Source organism: Myotis daubentonii, chromosome 16 (assembly GCF_963259705.1).
Source record: "Myotis daubentonii chromosome 16, mMyoDau2.1, whole genome shotgun sequence".
NCBI classification, from domain to species: domain Eukaryota; kingdom Metazoa; phylum Chordata; class Mammalia; order Chiroptera; family Vespertilionidae; genus Myotis; species Myotis daubentonii.
The window spans coordinates 41,590,678-41,610,412 of record NC_081855.1 but is presented as its reverse complement, the minus strand read 5'-3'; the positions used below and the strand labels follow the sequence as shown (position 1 = coordinate 41,610,412).

Below are 19,735 nucleotides of genomic sequence, written 5' to 3'. Positions count from 1 at the left end.
TAGAGTGAAAAAAACAGAAAAAAATCACAGGTTTGTTTTCTGCCTGCCTTAGGAGGTTTACGTAAACATTGGGATCTGTTATTAAGATAAAGACTTGTTTATGTATGGTTTTCCAATACTTGGTTATGTATGCTGAAAATGGAGTGGGAATTTAGAAGTTTTGGAGAAAGGTTATTTACATTTTTCATATATCTGGGAATCCTCCTATGAGGTCATAGCAGAGAGCACGAATAGGAACATCCCTTATAAGTGCCCTTTACTATCTGGCTTGGTTGGTCATTTGGCCAAGTTCACGTCTCTGGTTACAGTCTTACTACCAGTTCACTTGGGGACATGTGAGTTGATGGGTCTCTGGGGTTGTTTTTGTGAAGACCAGCAAGGAGTCCTTCCTTGCATCTTATCTTGGCTTCGGGCCTCCTGCTGCTGCTGCTGCTGCTGCTAAATTGTTACAGTCCCACAGGAGGCAGGATGAGCAGAGCTTTCAAGACACCGGGCTTCATGGTAACAGCATTTTAAATGGCTGCGTGTTTTATTTCCTTAGCTTTAGTGTATCAAAGAAAAGAAATGGACTTTATTTTTTTGCCTGTCACTCTGACAAAGTTCTTTGAGCCCACAGCAGCTGAGAGGCTAAAATAAAAGATGCATTAGTTGTCACTCCAAAATAGATCAGCTTCAGTACATGAAGATTATTTATTTTTCTTTCCCTACCAGAACAGATAAAGCAACTTGGGTGATAGAGGGCTAAATTTCATGGGTTTTACATTACAGCTGTCCTGGGAAGTTGCTGATTGCTTTATCTAATTTATGAATACCTATCTTGATTGAAGGCTCTGGTCACATTTCCTAGGCTGGGGAGCAGCTTGAGCTCCAGAAGTCTTTATTATGGCAAAATCAAAGGAGTTCACATTGTTCATTAATAGAAGAGATAATGAGGTTTAAAAGAACCAATGGAAGCCATAGACTGAAGAACAGTGACATTACCTGATTCCTTTGAGCTGATGATCTTAACTCTTCTGTATCTGTTTTCCTCATGGATGCAAACAAGAACAGTAATTTTTTAGACCCTTTCTTAGTACCTAGGTATTGTAAACTCTTTGTGGATTTTGCCTTTTATTTTTTTCGTCTATATGTCTATACTAGAGGCCTGGTGCACAAAATTTGTGCACTGGGCGGGGGAGGGGGTTCCCTCAGCTCAGCCTGTACCCTCTCACAGTCCGGGACCCCTTGGGGGATGCCCGCCTACCAGCTTAGGCTTAAGCCAGCAGTCAGACATCCCTCTCGCAGTCCAGGGTTCTCGCAGTCTGGGACCCCTTGCTCCTTACTGCCCCTCTGCAGCAGAGGCAGGAGAGGCTCCCACCACCACTGCTGCAATCACCAGCCGTGAGGTCAGCTTCTGGCTGAGCAGCACTCCTCCTCTGGGAATGCACTAACCACCAGGGGGCAGCTCCTGCATTGAGCGTCTGCCCCCTGGTGGTCAGTGCACATCATAGCGACCGTCGTTTTGCTGGTCGTTCTGCCGTTCCTTCGATTTGCATATTGGGGTTTATTATATAGGATAAGATAGGATTGCTTGTGGGAAGCACTAAACCCTGAGTCCATATCCCAGGATTTGCTGCTGCTGCTGTTTACTGTGGCTCCTTGGGACATTTTGGAATTCATAGCCTTCAGTGAAGTTTCCCTCCTTGTTCCTTACCCTGCTTTCAATTTTTAGTCAGTTTGTCCCCCTAAACTTGTTCTTGAAGTTTCAGGGCAGACAGCTAGACATTTCAGTAAGCCTGCAAATTAAATGGGAATTTATTCTTTGACCTTGAACCCAAATCAGTAAGAAACATTACTCTCAGCTTTCATTTGTTTTGGGGTCAAAGGTGAAAAAATGGGAGATGGAACAAATTGTAACGGGACAATCCATGGGTCCATGCTGCCTGTCACTACTTGAGCCAATTAAGCAGAGACAGGGTTGAATCATATGAGCGTTTATTCCAATACTGCCGGCAGGATGGGAGAGAGCAGGTCATCCACAAAAAATCTGTTCTGCCTCTCCCCATAAACCAGCTGCTTATATTGGGTAGGACAAAGATTACATAGGGAAGTAGGCAAAAGGGTATGCCAAATGGGCAATTTTAACAGGTAATGCAGGCTGGAGATTTGCAAAGGCCTGCAGGTATGCGAAGACCAGTCTTCAAAGGGATGGCTGCTCTGGTTTCTGCCACAATGTTGTTAATCTTTCCATGATAATAGGCAGCTCCCTGATGGGGAGGATGGGCTACATTTCAGGGTGAGCTCCCAGGTCCCCCAGGTGCGCATGCAATGCCCAGCCAGGTTAGAATGTGCCTTCTTTAATCAGAATAAAGCAATCACAGTTAACAGCATGATTAATATTTCTTACAATGATAGCTGGTCCGCAATATTTCATTTCTGCCCCATCAAAATGAGCCATGGTTAAAGAAGGGTTAAACCTAGGAATACACAATCCTAAATACCAACACATTAATTGAACCCTAATATTTAACAAGTGGCAAAATTGTTCATCATAACTGGAACAAAGGTAGAGTACAGAGGAAGGAAAGGTCTCTGTTCCTTGCGGCTCTAATTCGGAACCACATATTAACCAGAGCCAGGTACACTGAGCTACAAACTCTTCAAATGTCTCCCATCTCAGACAATTAATTCTATTCTTGACCAAGTTGTTCACTAAAATTTTTCCAAAAATCTTTGCACAAAACTTCAGTTCTGGACCTGACAACCCTTTTCTGCTAATACACCAGTTTGACAAAAAGCGGCTCTCAGACCACAAACAAAGGAGAGAATGTAGTCAGTTTACCTCTAAATCTGGCATTGTTAACATCTCAGGAAATTGCAGTGAATATATGTGTGGTGTTTTGGTTTGTGGTTGGTTGTTTTTTTCTTTTGGTGCTGGAGAAATGGATGATTAGCACAATTTTAAAACATAAAGAGGCCATCAAGAATGCTAATGTTGCCAAACCGGTTTGGCTCAGTGAATAGAGCGTCGGCCTGTGGACTGAAGGGTCCCAGGTTCGATTCCGGTCAAGGGCATGTACCTTGGTTGTGGACACATCCCCAGTAGGGAGATGTGCAGGAGGCGGCTTGTCGATGTTTCTCTCTCATCGATGTTTCTAACTCTCTATCCCTCTCCCTTTCTCTCTGTAAAAAATCAATAAAATATATTAAATTAAAAAAAAGAATGCTAATGTTGCTGAGAGTGTGAAAGAAACAATGATCACAGGCAATTAAGAGGTAGAAAAACTGTCGTTGATTTGGATAAAGGAAAAGCATTAGCCAGTGACCACATTTTGGAGGTAGTGATATGCGAAAAAGGGAAGATACTGCACCCCTGTGATTCATTTAAGGCGCTGGTTGATTAAATTTAAGAAGTGTTTATTAATTAAACAGTACACTAGACATGTACTGTATATAAGAAAGTTTAAAACAATCATTTGGGGGTCTGGAATGAATTCAATTTACATTATTTTTAATGGAAAAAAATGATTCCGTTTTTGAACAGGTCTCTTCTTGAACAGCCTTCTGGAACAAATTAAGTTTGAGAACTGAGATTTTAATAAAATGATGGGCCAGTAAGTGGCAGTTGCTCTTGTGTCTAGTCCATTCCCAACGACCAGAACTCTGATTGGCTTAAAGCCCAGCCATCTGTACATTCCAGCCAATCAGGAATTAGTTTAGCCATTGAAGCTAGTATTCTAAGTTTTAAAAAGCTGACTGAGTACTGGGCACTTGCCTTTGCTTTCTTTTTTTAGGATTTTAGAAGATTGGAGAACAGTGGTCAGCGGCTGCCTAGGTGCCTTGTGGTCTGATGCAGAGTCCCTCTGAGAGCCCATTTCTCCCTTTCTCCACTAATGTTTGGCCCCCTTTCTCCAGTGCTGAGTGATGTGGAAGTTACTTAGAGGTCGTTCCAGGTATTCTTTTCAACTGTCTGGATTTCAGCAGTAAGGGCAGGAATCGGAGTGTACGTTATCCCAGTAGTCTATTCATTTTATTGGATTAACAATTTTTTTCTCCCTCCACCAGATCGAAATGGTAGTTCCTGTGTTTTATTCCACCATTGGTCGGGGTATGAGTGATTTGAAAATGGTAATATGAAGAGGAATATTTGACTTTTAAAGTCTAATTCTGAGACCTAATATTCTTTTGGCATATAACTTCCCGTTTATGTGGGGAGCCCAGACTGTCTGATTAGCAAAGTGGTAACTCTTCTGATTCTAATATTAAACTTGGGGGAGGGGGGGCGTGGGGTCAGAGTGAGGCAAACAGGACCCTTATTTTTGGAATATCTGTCTTAAGACAGTTTGCTCTTAGACAGTCAACCACCTGTTGAACTAAGGAACCTGGAGAATTTTGGAAGCAAAATACTAGTTGACGATCCAGATTTCCCACATTGGTTCCCATATCCGACCCTCCCCCTCCCCCCAAAAAACAACAACAAAAACCACAAACCTTCAGAAAGCAGCCTTTCCTTAGTATCTCAGTTCTACATTTTTTTAAATGTATTTTTATTGATTTCAGAGAGAAGGGAGAGAAATAAAAACGTCAGTGATGAGAGAGAATCATTGATTGGTTGCCTCCTGCACACCCCCTTCTGGTGATCAAACCCACAACCTGGCCATGTGCCCTGACCTCCTGGTTCATAGGTCAAAGTTCAACCTCTGAGCCATGCTGGCCAGGCAGTTCTAGGTTTTTGCTGTCCTCATGAGGAGGGAAATTGCACAGAATTGGGAACCAAGGAATAGAAAATGGTGGTTTGGGATGTTATGAAAACAAGCCTGTGGCTGATTCTTGAAAGCAGCGCCTTGTGTCCTCAGAGTGGCCTCAGGGAAGCTTGTTCCTCAGAAGCAGCTTTCTGGTCCGTGTCCTTTCTGCAGTGGTAATTGAAGGTTAGGCAGGTTCCACAGATCGAGATACCGCCCTCTTAAGGAACTAGCATAAGTCACAGTTCAGCTATTTTCTATGAGATTATCCTTCGGCCTGCACTGATGGGATTTTTGTCCAGATTGATTGATTGGTTGCTCAATTTTCCCCCCATTGAAAGAGACAGAGCCAAGTCCACCCAGCATGTGGCTTGGTGTCTTTCCCTACTTGAACAGTAGAGAGTGCTGCTGCCTCGTGTAGACTGTGTTTGTGACTCTTGGTCTCTCTGCCGCTGCCTCTCGAAGCTTCCCCCTGACTATCTACAGAACAATTTGAACTGGTATGTTTATAAATTTTGTTCATCATCATCATCTTCCCTCTTTTGGTTGGGGGGTAGGGCAAGTGTTTTAATTGTGTTTTAAAGTAAAAGCAGCCCTGTCTTTTATAGGAAATTGGGTAAAGGAAGCTGGGTAGCCCACCTTTACCAACTGGTAGCAGTTGGATAAAGCCCAACTGCTGTTTTCTCTGCGCTGTAATGAAGCCTTTATTTGCGCTCAGTGTGCAGTACCTTGCATTAAGTCATGTATGGCTCCCCCTATCAGTGTGAAACTCAGATTGTCAAATCACCCCTAGATTAGATGATAAGAAAGAGAATAATATGTATTTGGTAAGACAAAATCAACCCTAGCCGGTTTGGCTCAGTGGCTAGAGTGTTGGCCTGCAGACTGAAGGGTCCCGGGTTCAGTTCCAGTCAAGGGCATATGCCAGAGTTGCGGGGCCTATCCCCAGTAGGGGGCGTGCAGGAGGCAGCCAACCAACGATTCTCATCATTGATGTTTCTATGTCTCCCTCTCCCTTCCTCTCTAACATCAATCTTCCTATATAATAAAAGGCTAATATGCAAATTGACTGAATGGGGAACAACCGGTCGCTATGACGTGCACTGATGACCAGGGAGTAGACGCTCAATGCAGAAGCTGTCCCCTGGTGGTCAGTGTGCTCCCACAGGAGGAGCGCCACTCAGCCAGAAGCCCTGATCCGGGGGAGTTAGGCCTAAGCCGTCAGTCGGACATCCCCCACGGCTCCTGGACTGCGAGAGGGTGCGGGCCAGGCTAAGGGACACACACCCATGCGCGTGCACTTCCCCCGCCCCCTCCCGTGCATGAATTTTATGCACTGGGCCTCTGGTTAAAATATATATATATATACACAAAATCAAAAGTTAGGCTCCTGGGCTCCTTTTACTTTACTCTTTTATGAAGGTCATAGAGATTACAACATGAAACAGGCCCTGTGACCAGCCTTTGGGGACAAGAGGTTTCAGGCTGTGGGAAGGAGGAAGGAATTTCTACTCTGACACTGGCCACGATCCCATGAATTCTGAAGGGTGGAGGACATTCTAGATCAGCAGGCAACTAGTAAATCTGACTGAATAAAAGAACTGGGTGCAACAATCAGAATAAGGGTGACATTTTTGGAAGTAGTAAATATAGTAGGAATGCACAATCATAGAATAAGGGTGACATTTGGAAGTAGTAAATATAGTAGGAATGCATAAATATTGTCTCACTGGCAGTATAAAGTATTATTCTTAATAGCCTGAGGGTAAGAAAAGGGAAGGTAGCTTTTTCTAAGGTTCTTCCTGCCAATAAAATAGTCTTCAAAATCAAAGGTCCCTAAACACTCCCCTGTGCTAACAAATCATTTTGTCCTGAGTTGTAATTTTTTTAAGCTAGATTTTTTTTCTAAGAAAATGAAAAGAAAAAAAATCTTATTCTAGCTGCTGCATCTGTTTTGAATTAAACAATTATTAATGCCATCATTGAAAGAGCTGAACTTTATTAAAAATACATTATTCTAGCCAAATACTTTAAATAAATAAAAGCAGTGTGGTATGTTTTTGTCATAGAAAAATCTATTTAGCATTTCCCAAGCTAAGAATGTTGTAGAATCATGAAACCATGCTGGTCTTTATTTTTCGTGCACTGCAGTATCTTAAAATGATACTGTATGAATGGTGAAGCATCTCATTGCTATTTTAATAATCTACAAATGTATGTGGAGCAATTCCACAGTGAACCCAGCCATGTTGAGAATGTTTAAAAAGCTGCCACCCAATGAATCCTGCATTAGTGAAAGCTGATTACATTTTTTAAATACCCCTTTAATTGCTAAAAGATAGGCTAGTTAGACTAAGGCAAAGATCTTGCTTAAGTGTACAACTTGGAAGTGTTTAGAGAGAAATGGAAATTTATTAAGGACATCTAATTTGGGGCACATTGCAATGTCAACTATGGTGCTTTAATGCGTTTTTAATTTAGCTGAGCTGCAAATGTGCAAAGTTGGCTGGTAATCATAAGCCCAAATTGTCTGTTTTGATCATATGATGCTGAGCCCTGCTAAGACCTGTGTGAAATGATTCCCTTGGCAGTGTTTATTGGATTAGTTAGCATCTGTGATGAATGAGTGCTGAGTTGGGAGAGAGAGAACGTACCTGATGATCAGAGGATATACAGATTTTTAACACACATGTGGTGTAGAAGAGCAGGTTTTCAGGGCTGCACTTTTCCAATTGATAAGGTTACTTCTGAAAAGAAATACATTTTAGAGTAGCAAAGCAAACCAAGAATGGAATGTGTTTTCCTTTTCTATAGCCGCCTGAGGGAAGGCTGACCGCAGCCCTTCAGCAATGAACCTGTTATGGGAGACCATCCCATCATACGTCCAAAGAGGGCAGAGGTTTTGAAAACCTTTTTTCAGTAGCTGTTTTCATAAGAATTTGTTGCCGGCTATTAAAGTGAAAAAATTGATTTGGTGGAGGGGAGGTAAAGTCATTTCCAGCATCTCTTGGAAAATCAGAGAAATGAATCTTATTCTGCTTAGAGTTGACTCAAGGATTGGGTGGGGAACTAGATAAATTAGTTTTAATCTAAAAATCTCGAAACCAGCAAGATCTGGAGGGGAAAAATACAGGACTCCAGGAGTTAGGAAACCTGTGCAGTCACCTTGGGTGCCTCCGTTGCTCTTCCTGTGTTGGGAGACACATGATATTATCATCATAACCACTTGAGAAGGCCATTTCAAAGATCTTCATTGGAAATCCTTTGAAAATCTGAAAAAATACTAGAGATAGAGCACAGCTGTTAATAGTGCCATCAGGTCAGTTATGGCCAAGTCTATATTTTGCTGGGGTATTATATTTTAGGGTTTAGTCTGAGTTTTATTTTGTGGACATAAAAGATAATTTGTAGTTTAATGTAGTCCCTTTTGGAGTCCTTTCTTTTTTTTAGATTGTCCTGGTGAATGCAGTTAATCCTAATTCTTCCTTTCTCGGTACTGATGTGTGTTAGTAGGTATGCGCTGTATCTCACTTACTTATCAAATGAATTGATGTTGGCAGTGAGTGGAGTGACAGATGCCACCTCCAGATTGCCCTCAATTCCAGTGTTAACCAGCTCTTCTCCTTCTTTTCCAGTCCCACGCCTTTGACATCTCATCCTTCAGTCCCTTTGCTGTAAGGGCAACTTGAACAAGTTCTCAGACTCCCTTCTCAGACTCCCAGGGCAGGATTTGAATGGATTTGACCCTGGAATTGTTCCTGATGCAGTCTTGTTCAGTTCTTGCTGCTGCCATGCTGGATTCCAAAGATCCACTCTTTCCTCGGCTGGTCTCGCAGGGTCAGGCCCATTGGTTAAAGCTTGTCATGTATTTTGGTGGGGAGGATCAAAATGGAGAGGTACTCCACTTTGGGCATTGGACCTGAAGGCAAAAAATAAGCATTCTGCCGAAACCGGTTTGGCTCAGTGGATGGAGCGTAGGCCTGCGGACTGAGGGGTCCCGGGTTCGATTCCGGTCAAGGGGCATGTACCTGGGTTGTGGGCACGTCCCCAGTGGGAGATGTGCAGGAGGCAGCTGGTCGATGTTTCTCTTTCATTGATGTTTCTAACTCTCTATCTCTCTCCCTTCCTCTCTGTAAAAAATCAATAAAATATATTTTAAAAAAAATAAGCATTCAGTCTAAAAGCAGCACCAAGTGCCATTGTTTAGGCAGCTGTTAATCAACCATGTTTCTATGAAAATAAGTCCTTTTCATGAGGCAATTGTGTGGGAATAGCTAATTCTGCCCTGATGTTGTGCCGTGTGAGGTTAAAAACATGGTAACTTGTCACAACACAATTCTTCTTGTTCTTTTTGCTGTGGGCTGACTCTACATTACTCGCTTTGTTTGCTCTAGAATGGAATCTACTCACCATTTACTAAAATGAAATGCATTTCTTGGGGGAGGCGAAGTCCAGTTCACTAGGTCTCGCATCTTAAAGGAGCCCTGCTCTCTCTATGCTTAATTGTTAGAATGTCATTTTGCTTATTTAAATGCAGATTGCAGTTCTGGAGTTGGGTTTTATATGCTGGGCTGTTTTTTGTCTTAGTTTAAAGAAATTCCTGGTCATTGCCCATGTCTTGTTCCTGGAAGTACAGATTAACTTTTAAGTCTTAGGCAATAGGTAGAGGTGAACATTAGAGAGAAAGCATAGCATGGTACAGAGTACAGAGCTTTGGAATCTGACAGGTGTGGGTTGACAGCCTGACCTTGGCCAATTTTCTCCCTCTAAACCTATTTCCTCCTTTGAAAAATGGGAATAATGTATGGAAAGTACCTGGCCTCAATGACTATTACTAATCTTCCACAGAAATCACCCTTTGCATTTTTACTAGAAGCCCTCGCTGAACTTGCTAGCCTCCGTGGGATTAGTGTTTCATGAAAGGCCACCTTGCAGTAGCTCTACAGATTGTTTCTCCTTTGACTGGCAAGCTTTATACTGTTGACACGTCTATCCAGGTGCTTAGATGCCTTCGGTTTTCCTCAAGAATTTGTGTAGTCTCAGCCACTAGCCAGCTGAAGAAGCGGCTAGATCTTTTTGGGCATGATTTTGGGCCTGATGTTTCCTTTGAATTTACTACTCATTTCTTCACTGGAATTTGACTCAACTTCTGAAATCCAGTGTTGGGGAAGCCCTTTCTTCGACTCTCTTGACATGTCTGCTCTGACGGGATAGGCTCCTCCTAGTTTTCATGTAGTGCCTTGGTTCACTTAGAGCTATCGGATGGTGCACACCATGTAGGAAGATTGCCGTCAGTCCCACAGTCTTGCAGTTGGGGGATCCTTCTTGAGGACTTTCAGCAGCACATGGCTTCTTTATACATTGTGTGAAGTTGATATAAAAAAATTACTCAAGCCCTAAGTGGTTTGGCTCAGTGGATAGAGCGTCGGCCTGCGGACTGAAGTGTCTCAGGTTCGATTCCGGTCAGGGGCATGTGCCGTGGTTGCGGGCACATCCCCAGTGGGGGATGTGCAGGAGGCAGCTGATCGATGTTTCTCACTCATCAATGTTTCTTACTCTCTATTCCTCTCCCCTCCTCTCTGTAGAAAATCAATAAAATATATATTTTTTAAAATTACTCAAAACAGATTTATGTCCGTCACAATTAAATTCTTTTTAGCATTTTAGGTCATTCCCATTATCCTTTCTTCTAGCACTTTTTCATATTTGTAGGACTTGCCAGAACAGTCATGGAGAAGAATGGAAAGGGAGATCACCTCAATAAAAGGAGGGCAGCTTTGCCAGTTTGTAGTTTAAAATACATACATACATAAATCACAAATCTCCCCAATGCCAGTATTCATCGAGTCAAGCTGTAAACTCCCAGACCATCACAAGGTTAAGAACTAGGTACTTCTGTCCTCACTTCAGGCAACCCTTAAACTCAGTTTGTTTTTACATATCTGGAGGATAAGAAAAGAAACAAAGACTTTCTTATAACAAAAATGCTCAGATTTTTTAGTAATATTGTGGTAATCATTTTGACAAAGAATTTATCTTTGTCATTCAAGTTGGTCAGTGGAATGATTTTGGGTATCTTTGATAGAGGTTACTAGTTTGTGCCTTTAAAATGGGTGGGGGACATCTGGCCCATCGGCCATGTAAGGACCTTGAAATCATTTGGTCTGGCCCTGCCAAGGCATTAGGAGTGAGTTAATTAAATGTTTGACCAAACATAGCAGGCTAATTTTTTTTTCCGGACTTTTAATATGTTTTTATTGATTTCAGAGGGAAAGGGAGAGAGAGATAGAAACATCAGTGATGAGAGAGAATCATTGTTTGACTGCTTCCTGCAGGCCCCCAGTGGGGGAATTGAGCCAGCAATCCAGGCATGTGCCCTTGACCGAAGGCTAGTCTGCAGGCCAGTGCTCTTAACCACTGAGTAACCCGGCTAGGGCTATAGCAGGCTAATTTTTTAAAAATATACCTTTATTGATTTCAGAGAGGAAGGGAAAGAGAGATAGACACTTCAATGATGAGTGAGAATCATTGATCGGCTGCCTTCTGCACACCCTCTTCTGGGGATCAAGCCCACATACAGGGCATGTACCCTGACGGAATCGAACCATGACCTGGTTCATAGGTCTGATGCTCAACCACTGGGGCACCTGTGGGCAGGCTAATTTTTAAGTTGATACGTTTGTATGGCCCGAGAATGAAGTTATAAAGTTTGTCTAATGGCACAGCTTCAAAAAAAATGTATCTTGGGTTAGGGCAGAAATTCTGATATTACCCCCTTGGTGGTTATACAAAGCACTACAGGGATATAATAGTAGAGGGGGCAGAAGGTACCCACATATGTGTGATGGGCAGAGGGAACACTGGAAGATGGGTTTTTAGAGCATGGCATTGCAGCCTATACCTCATATGTCCCTGTCATCCAAGTTCTTGGTCTTTGCTGTCACTCTTGCTTGCTTTCTTAAACACCAATATGCTGTGCTTTTAACTCCTTTGCCTTCTGATTTTTCTCTGCTTGTCCTTCCAGTGATAAACGCATGAGCCACTTTTCACGAGAGTAAATCGTTAAAATTTTAAGGATATGAGCCACTTTACATTGAGAAATCAGTTGCCCTGAATGATATAATCTGTAGCTCACTTTTTAAAAAAATATATTTTATTGATTTTTTACAGAGAGGAAGGGAGAGGAATAGAGAGTTGGAAACATCGATGAGAGAGAAACATCGATCAGCTGCCTCCTGCACACTCCCTACTGGTGTGTGCCTGCAACCCAGGTACATGCCCTTCACCGGAATCGAACCTGGGACCCTTGAGTCTACAGGCCGATGCTGTATCCACTGAGCCAAACCGGTTAGGGCTGTAGCTTATTTTTTCGTAAGTTCACTAAAGTGGCAGCAGTTGGGACACAGTGGAAAGGAAGTAAATATATAAAGATTCCGTTTGTGTCTAAATTTGCCTGTCAAAAGGACAGTGACTTCGGGTGGGAGTAGTGAGGCAAGGCAGGTGGCATGAGAGAGGTTTTCTTAGTTTAAATGTATCTAAGTGACAAAAAATAACATCTGAAGACAATTGATTCCTTCATTAGCACCTCCTTTTGAACCTGAGCCAATTGAGCAAATCTGTAAAGTCCTTCAAGTGTCACACTAACTTTCATCTCAATGTGCCAGGCAGGGGCTCTAGACCAAAGATTGCTCCTATGAGATTAAAGAGGTGATTGCCTAGGTATAGAGCAGTGATGGCGAACCTATGACACGCGTGTCAGAGGTGGCACGTGAACTCATTTTTTTGGTTGATTTTGTTAAATGGCATTTAAATATGTAAAATAAATATCAAAAATATAAATCTTTGTTTTACTATGGTTGCAAATATCAAAAAATTTCTATATGTGACCTGGCACCAGAGTTAAGTTAGGGTTTTTCAAAATGCTGACACGCCAAGCTCAAAAGGTTCACCATCACTGGTGTAGAGAGTAACATGATTCTCTTTCTCTTTCCTTTTCAGGGAAGCAGAGTCTTTCAAGGAACAAGGAAATGCATACTATGCCAAGAAAGATTACAATGAAGCTTATAACTATTATACAAAAGCCATAGGTGAGATGAACCTCGTGCTTATGCTGGAAAATAATTTGCTAAATACTGTTATAAATAGTTCCTCTCTAAGAAGTAGCATATATTCAAGCTTAATGGCCTCACGAGGGAATTACTTTTTTTTTTTTTTAATGTTTTTATTGATTTTTAAAGAGAAGGGAGGGAGAGGGATAGAGAGATAGAAACATCAATGAGAGAGAAACATCAATTGGCTGCCTCCTGCACGCCCTCTACTGGATCAAGTCCACAACCTGGGCATGTATCCTGACCAGGAATTGAACCAGGGACCTCTTAGTTCTTGGGTTGATGCTCAACCACTGACCCACACTGGCCAGACGGAAATTACTTTTTCTAACTTAAGTGGATGGTAGTTCTTCTGGAAAATTAAAAGCAACTCCAGAAATTCTAAATGTTATGGCAAAAAGATGCCCACCGAAATGCATTTCATCATTGCCTTTCTGAACATTGTCAGGTCTTAGTTACCTTCTTCCTCAATTTGTCAACATATTTTAATCCCATGCTAGCATTTTTCTCACCTAACTTGCTTTACAGGTTTCCCATCCCCAGCTAAACAGATGCAAATTCATTTTCATATCTAATTATATAAAACACAGTCCAGTAAGAAGAAAAATATGCTGACCCCTATTCCAAAAGATAATGCACTTTAAAGCTAAGTTTAATGCCGTGTTTTATTTTTAAATTGCACCATTGCTGCTAGCCATTTGCACAGGTAGTCAAAAATTTGATGGTGTCACGCTTTTTAAAGAGTGTCATCATCCCTATTACAGTTCTGAGGGAGATGGCCCTTGAGTTTTTGGAGCAATGACCCATTCTAAACCTTGTTTTACCTCCTTCCTTTCCTGTAGATATGTGTCCTAAAAATGCTAGCTATTATGGGAATCGAGCAGCCACCTTGATGATGCTTGGAAGGTTCCGGGAAGCTCTTGGAGATGCACAGCAGTCAGTGAGGTTGGATGACAGTTTCGTCCGGGTATGTAATGGGCTCTTTGGGGAGGACTGAGTTGCTGCAGTTGACTTCTAGCTGAAGGGTTTTCAGTGTTCACACTCTTGATATTTTGGGCCAGATAAGTCTTTGTTGTGGGGTTAGATCCTGTGCATTGTAGGATGTTTAGCAGCATCCCTGGCCTTTAAGGTATCAGTAGCACCCCTTCCCTGCCCAGCTATAACAATCAAAAATGTCTCTGACATTGCTGAATGTCCCATGGAATGCAGAATCAGCTCTGGTTGAGAACCACTTCTCCAGCCATTTTCATCCCATGTTGGATATATATACACACACACTCACACTCACACTCACACTCACACTCACACGTATATTATTGATATTATTGATTTTTTTTACAAAGAGGAAGGGAGAGGGATAGAGAGTTAGAAACATCAATGAGAGAAACATCGATCAGCTGCCTCCTGCACAACCCCCTACTGGAGATGTGCCCGCAACCGAGGTACATATCCTTGACCGGAATTGAACCTGGGACCCTTCAGTCCGACGGCCAACGCTCTATCCACTGAGCCAAATCGGTTAGGGCCCATGTTGGTTTTTGTGAGTGTTTGTTGCTGCTGTTGATTTCTGCCTGCTTGGCCACTCATGCTCCTTATTGTCCTTTGTGTTTCTTCTAGGGACATCTACGAGAAGGCAAATGCCACCTATCTTTAGGGAATGCCATGGCAGCCTGTCGCAGCTTCCAGAGAGCCCTAGAATTGGATCACAAAAATGCTCAGGCACAACAGGAGGTACGGGTCTGATCCTGTCTGTATCAAAAAGGCAAGGAATACTGACTTGAGAGTCAGAACTGACATCTAGTCTCACTTCTGCCATCAGCCACACCTGGGTGACTGTAGGCAAGTCTCATAGTTTCTTTGAGCCTCGGCTTCTTAATTTGTCAAAGGAGTGTTTTGTGTTTTTTTGTGGTTTTTTTTAAATTTTAATTTTATTGAATTTAGAGAGGAATGGGAGAGGGAGAGATAAAAACATCAGTGATGAGAGAGAATCATTGATTACTGCCTCCAGCATGCCCCCTACTGGGATCGAGCCTGCAATCTGGGCATGTGCCCTCACTGGGATCGAACCAGGGACTTCTTGAGCCATACTGGCCTGGCTCAAAGGAGTTTTGGATATGATTTACAGCTTTAGAAATCTGTGCAAATTGGAAGGTTTCCAAGATTGCTAAGGGAATAGACAGATGCATCAAAGAACTGATTTGAGCGAGGCTAAAGAATTTAGTAAATTTAGCCTAGCCAGTGTGGCTTAGTGGTTGAGAATCGACCCATAAACTAAGAGGTCACTGGTTTGATTCCTGGTCAGGGCACAGACCTGGGTTTCAGGCTCAATCCACAGTAGAGGGCGTGCAGGAGGCAGCCAATTGATGTTTCTCTCTCTCTCTCTCTCTCTCTCTCTCTCTCTCTCTCTCTCTTCCCCCCCCCCCTCTCTAAAATTAAGAAAACATATATTAGGAAAAGAATTTAGTAAATTCAAATCCTGATTAAATTGGTAGCTGAAACATGTTTGATTGCCATCCCATATATGCTCAGTTTACCCATGGATGTATTTTAGTGAGAATCTGCAAGGTTTTTTTGCTCAGTCCCTGACAATGCCTTGCCTTGCCTTTATTTTGTTTACTAGTATATCAAGGCATGATTCTTGTATTCTTGAGTTTCTAAGTTCAAATTGAGGGTAAGATTAGGGCGTTGGCCTTTCTGTTAAGGTGTTTGGCTGTATCTTCACCAACTTGATTTGTGAAAAGTCTGTGGTTCTGATTTTCTTGAAATAACTTATTCATCAGTCTTATTGATTTTTGTGGTGGTTGAATCTACAACTTCATTAAAACTCTCCCTTATCTGATTTTCTGATGTAGTTCAAGAATGCTAATGCAGTCATAGAATATGAGAAAATAGCAGAAACGGATTTTGAGAAGCGGGATTTTCGGAAGGTAAAGTACAACTATAAGGGAATCTTATCCTTTCCTCATAAAGTTGTGTGTGTGTGTGTGTGTGTGTGTGTGAAAGAGAGAGAGAGAATTAAGAGGAGGAGTAGCATAGTACAGAAGATCTAGAATAGTAAATTTAATTTGACATTTTCTTTTTTCTTTTTTTAAGACATCCTTTCTTTTAGAACAGTTGTAGATTCACAGAATAATCAGGAAGACAGTACAGAGATTTCTCTTATGCTCACTGCCCCCACACAAGCATAGCCTCCCCCCTTGTCAGCATCCCCCACTGGAGGTACATTTGTTAAACCAGGTTTTTGGCAATTATGAATAAAGCTTCTATAAACATTCATGTGCAGATTTTTGTATGGACATTTTTCAACTCCTTTGGGTAAATTTAAGAAGTGTAATTGCTGGATTATATAAAAATATATTTAGTTTTACAAGAAACTGCCAAAATGTCTTCCAAAGTGGCTATACCATTTTGCATTTTCACCAGCAATGAATGAGAGTTCCTATTGTTCCACATCATCACTGGCATTTAAAATTATTTTTTACTAAAGTACTTTTTTGTTAATTATATTTGGCTTTATGATGACAAAAAGCAAAATGAATTTGTTACACGAGTTCCTGTTTTTTATATAAGATAGTGGTCTAAAAATGTTCTTTTAGGAAAAAAAGGAAAAGCCAGTTGGAATTACTAGTAAATACTGGGTTTGGATAATCTATTTTTTAAAAAATATATTTTACTGATTTTTTACAGAGAGGAAGGGAGAGGGATAGAGAATTAGAAAAATCGATGAGAGAGAAACATCGATCAGCTGCCTCCTGCACACCCCCTACTGGGGATATGCCCACAACCAAGGTACATGCCCTTGACCAGAATTGAACCTGGGACCCTTCAGTCCACAGGCCGACGCTCAATCCACTGAGCCAAACCGGTCAGGGCGGATAATCTATTTTTTTAATACATTTTTAGCCCTAACTGGTTTGGCTCAGTGGATAGAGCGTCAGCCTGCGGACTGAAAGGTCCCAGGTTCAATTCTGGTCAAGGGCCTGTACCTTGGTTGCAGGCACATCCCCAGTGGGAGGTGTGCAGGAGGCAGCTGATCGATGTTTCTCTCTCATCGGTGTTTCCAACTCTCTCTCCCTCTCTCTTCCTCTCTGTAAAAAATCAATAAAATATATTTTTAAAAAAATACATTTTTATTGATTTCAAAGAGGAAGGGAGTGGGACAAAGAGAGAGAAACATCAGCGATGAGAGAGAATCATTTAATTGATTGGCTGCCTTCTGCACATCCCACACCAGGGATCGAGCCCACAACCTGGATCTGTGCCATGACTGAGAATCGAACTGTGACCTCGTGGCCCAGTGGTTGATGCTCACACCGGCTGGCGTCTATTTTTATTTTAATAATGAGAGCTAGTTTTAACACCTGCTTTATGAGAGCTTGATGGAGCTAGAAATCAAAACTAGAGAGAGGCCCCTTTTACATTTTGAATAGTGTATGTAACCTGACATCACTACCTTTTTGATGTTAGGCCTTTCTACAAAAGCACACTCTGCCCTTTATGGAGCTGTGTGATAGTTCATGGAAATTTAAATCCAAAGGGGTTGACAAATCTAAAACATGGGAGAAGTACAAAAGCTCTAGGTACCTCATCTGTATAATAATTCCTAACCCCCTTCTTTAGATGGTACTCAGAAGTAGCTTTCACTAGACTTTCAAAAGAGGAGATAAAGGGCTCCCAAAAAGGTTAAAAAACACTCATCAGGATTGATTTTCAGATCATTTAAAGGAAGTTTATGAGTACCATCCAAGGAACGGAGTTGTCGCTTTATATGTCGGAATTCGCTTGGAGCTTTCTGCAACAGATACTCAATAAATGTTTGACAAAAGTGTACAGTTAAGAATTATTCTTTTGGTTGTTTTTTATTATTATCACTTTAATTAAATTTATTGGGGTGACATTGATCAACATGAACATATAGGTTTCACTTGAAGAATTGTTCTTAAGTCGTACACTGTTAAGGTCTTTTATTTGGTAATACATATATATCTGATTAGCTTATGGAGAGTCCCAGCATTAACTTATTTAACATCCCTCTTCTATCCATTGGTTTTAATAACCACACTATCTTTGTAGTGTGATTTATACGTGCATTCTTTTTTTAATTTGTTTTTGTGTGTGTATGTTTGGAAAGCAGTTCTGCATCTTGTCATGTTTTCTGAGGTTTTCGTGGACAAAAACTTTCAAAGGGCGGCCTTTGGGTTTCATTTCTCCCTTGCCCTCTCTGGAACCAGAATCCCCACTTTATGTTAGAATCCTCTGTTTGTGACATCCCAGCCCCCGCCACTGTAGCTCATGGTGATGTCACAAATGAAGAATTATGATCTTGGCTGGGGGAACAGATGAAGTTAGAAGAAACAAAGATCTTCTTTGCTTGCAGCTGTCCCTAGTCATAGGGAGATGGGGGTGGGAAGTGAAGCACTGAGCCTCTGACACTCCCCATGATGACAGAACCATCTCCATACAGAACTTTGTGAAAGCAGCAGGGTGTGGCTGCTGAAATGTTGACTGACTGCTCCCCACCCCTACCCCCACCCGCATTCTTTTTCCATTTAAAGAGGAAAAATTAATACCATGACTCTGCCTGCATAATACCTGAATTTTCATATTGTCCTTAGAACTTCCAGGAAGTAACCTGTGCCATTGAAGGAGAGGCATCTCTACCACTACTCTTTTAATACTGCAGAAAGTCTTCCCAGTGCAACAGCTCATGGTGTTTATTTAATTTTCAAGTGGGTGGTTCTTATGGTTTAAAAGCTAGAAAGTATAAATATATTCAGTGTTAAGTGTTGCCCCAACTTATCCTCCACCTACCTCGATCTCACACCTCAGTAGCCACTATTCTTGTTTGTTCTATTTCAGCGGTTCTCAACCTGTGGGTCATGACCCCTTTGGTAGTCAAACGACCCTTTCACAGGGGTCGCCTAAGACCATCCTGCATATCAGATATTTACATTATGATTCATAACAGTAGCAACATTACAGTTATGAAGTAGCAACGAAAATAATTTTATGGTTGGGTCACAACATGAGGAACTGTATTTAAAGGGCCAGAAGGTTGAGAACCACTGTTCTATTTCCTTCCATAATTTTGTTTTACATATATAAGCAAATACAAATATAGACTCTTAATTTTCTTTCTTTTTTTGGTATAAAAGGTAATACGCTCTACATGGTTCTGTACCATTTACTAGACCTTGGAAGTCTTTCCATATTAATACATGGAGAACTTCGTTCTATTTTAGAGCCACATAGTATTCCATTATATGAAGGTCTGCATTATCTAACTAGTCTCCTGTTCGTGGAATTTGAGTTATTGCTGCGTTGAGTTTTCAAACTTCATCTCTTCCTGATCCCTATGGGCAGATTATTAGAGGGAATGGGTAACCCTTAACTCCAGACTTTGCCTTTGGGTCAGTTATTCTTGGAGGAGAATGTGATTCAGCAAGGATCTCCCAGGAATGGCAGCTAAACCAAAAAATGAAAGCTCAGAGAACAAACTTCTAAAAAGAAAAAATAGAAATATACAGAGAGCCTTTATGAAACTGAAAGAGGGAACTAATCCCAGCTGTATGCGAGTGTATGTGTTTGGGCGGGGTGGGGTGGTGGGCGCGGGGGAGATACTTGGCTTTTGGTTTGTATAGCACCATGTTGAATATAGCAATCTGATACGGTTTATTTCTGACCATTGTAAATGAATTGTTTTATTGGCATATTTCTCTACTAAAATGAAAGTGGAAGAGTGGTCATCAGGGAACTCTGAGAGTTGAGGTTCCTGACACAGGGAGGAGAGAACTGTGAGCAATTTCAATAACAGAGCAATGATTCAGTACCAGGTTATTTTTAGTACTTGTCTTTCGAGGCTAAACATGATGAACTCTGCAAAGTATCAAGTAACAGTTTCTACAT

The 19,735-nt window shown here is 41.6% G+C and overlaps 1 protein-coding gene across 2 annotated transcripts in view; it reads left to right on the top strand.

Moving 5' to 3' along the window:
• Nucleotides 1–19,735, top strand: part of DNAJC7 (DnaJ heat shock protein family (Hsp40) member C7) — a 34,113-nt gene that overhangs the window by 3,523 nt on the left and 10,855 nt on the right. Inside the window, exons 1-5 of one of the 2 annotated variants that reach the window (XM_059670157.1) lie at nucleotides 8,535–8,558; nucleotides 12,720–12,808; nucleotides 13,672–13,796; nucleotides 14,447–14,560; nucleotides 15,682–15,756. In XM_059670157.1, coding sequence (XP_059526140.1) covers nucleotides 13,674–13,796; nucleotides 14,447–14,560; nucleotides 15,682–15,756 — 312 coding nt within the window. In that variant the 5' untranslated portion in view covers nucleotides 8,535–8,558; nucleotides 12,720–12,808; nucleotides 13,672–13,673. Of the gene's footprint in view, nucleotides 1–8,534; nucleotides 8,559–12,719; nucleotides 12,809–13,671; nucleotides 13,797–14,446; nucleotides 14,561–15,681; nucleotides 15,757–19,735 lie in introns of those variants that run through there. The other variant, XM_059670156.1, reaches the window with a different exon arrangement.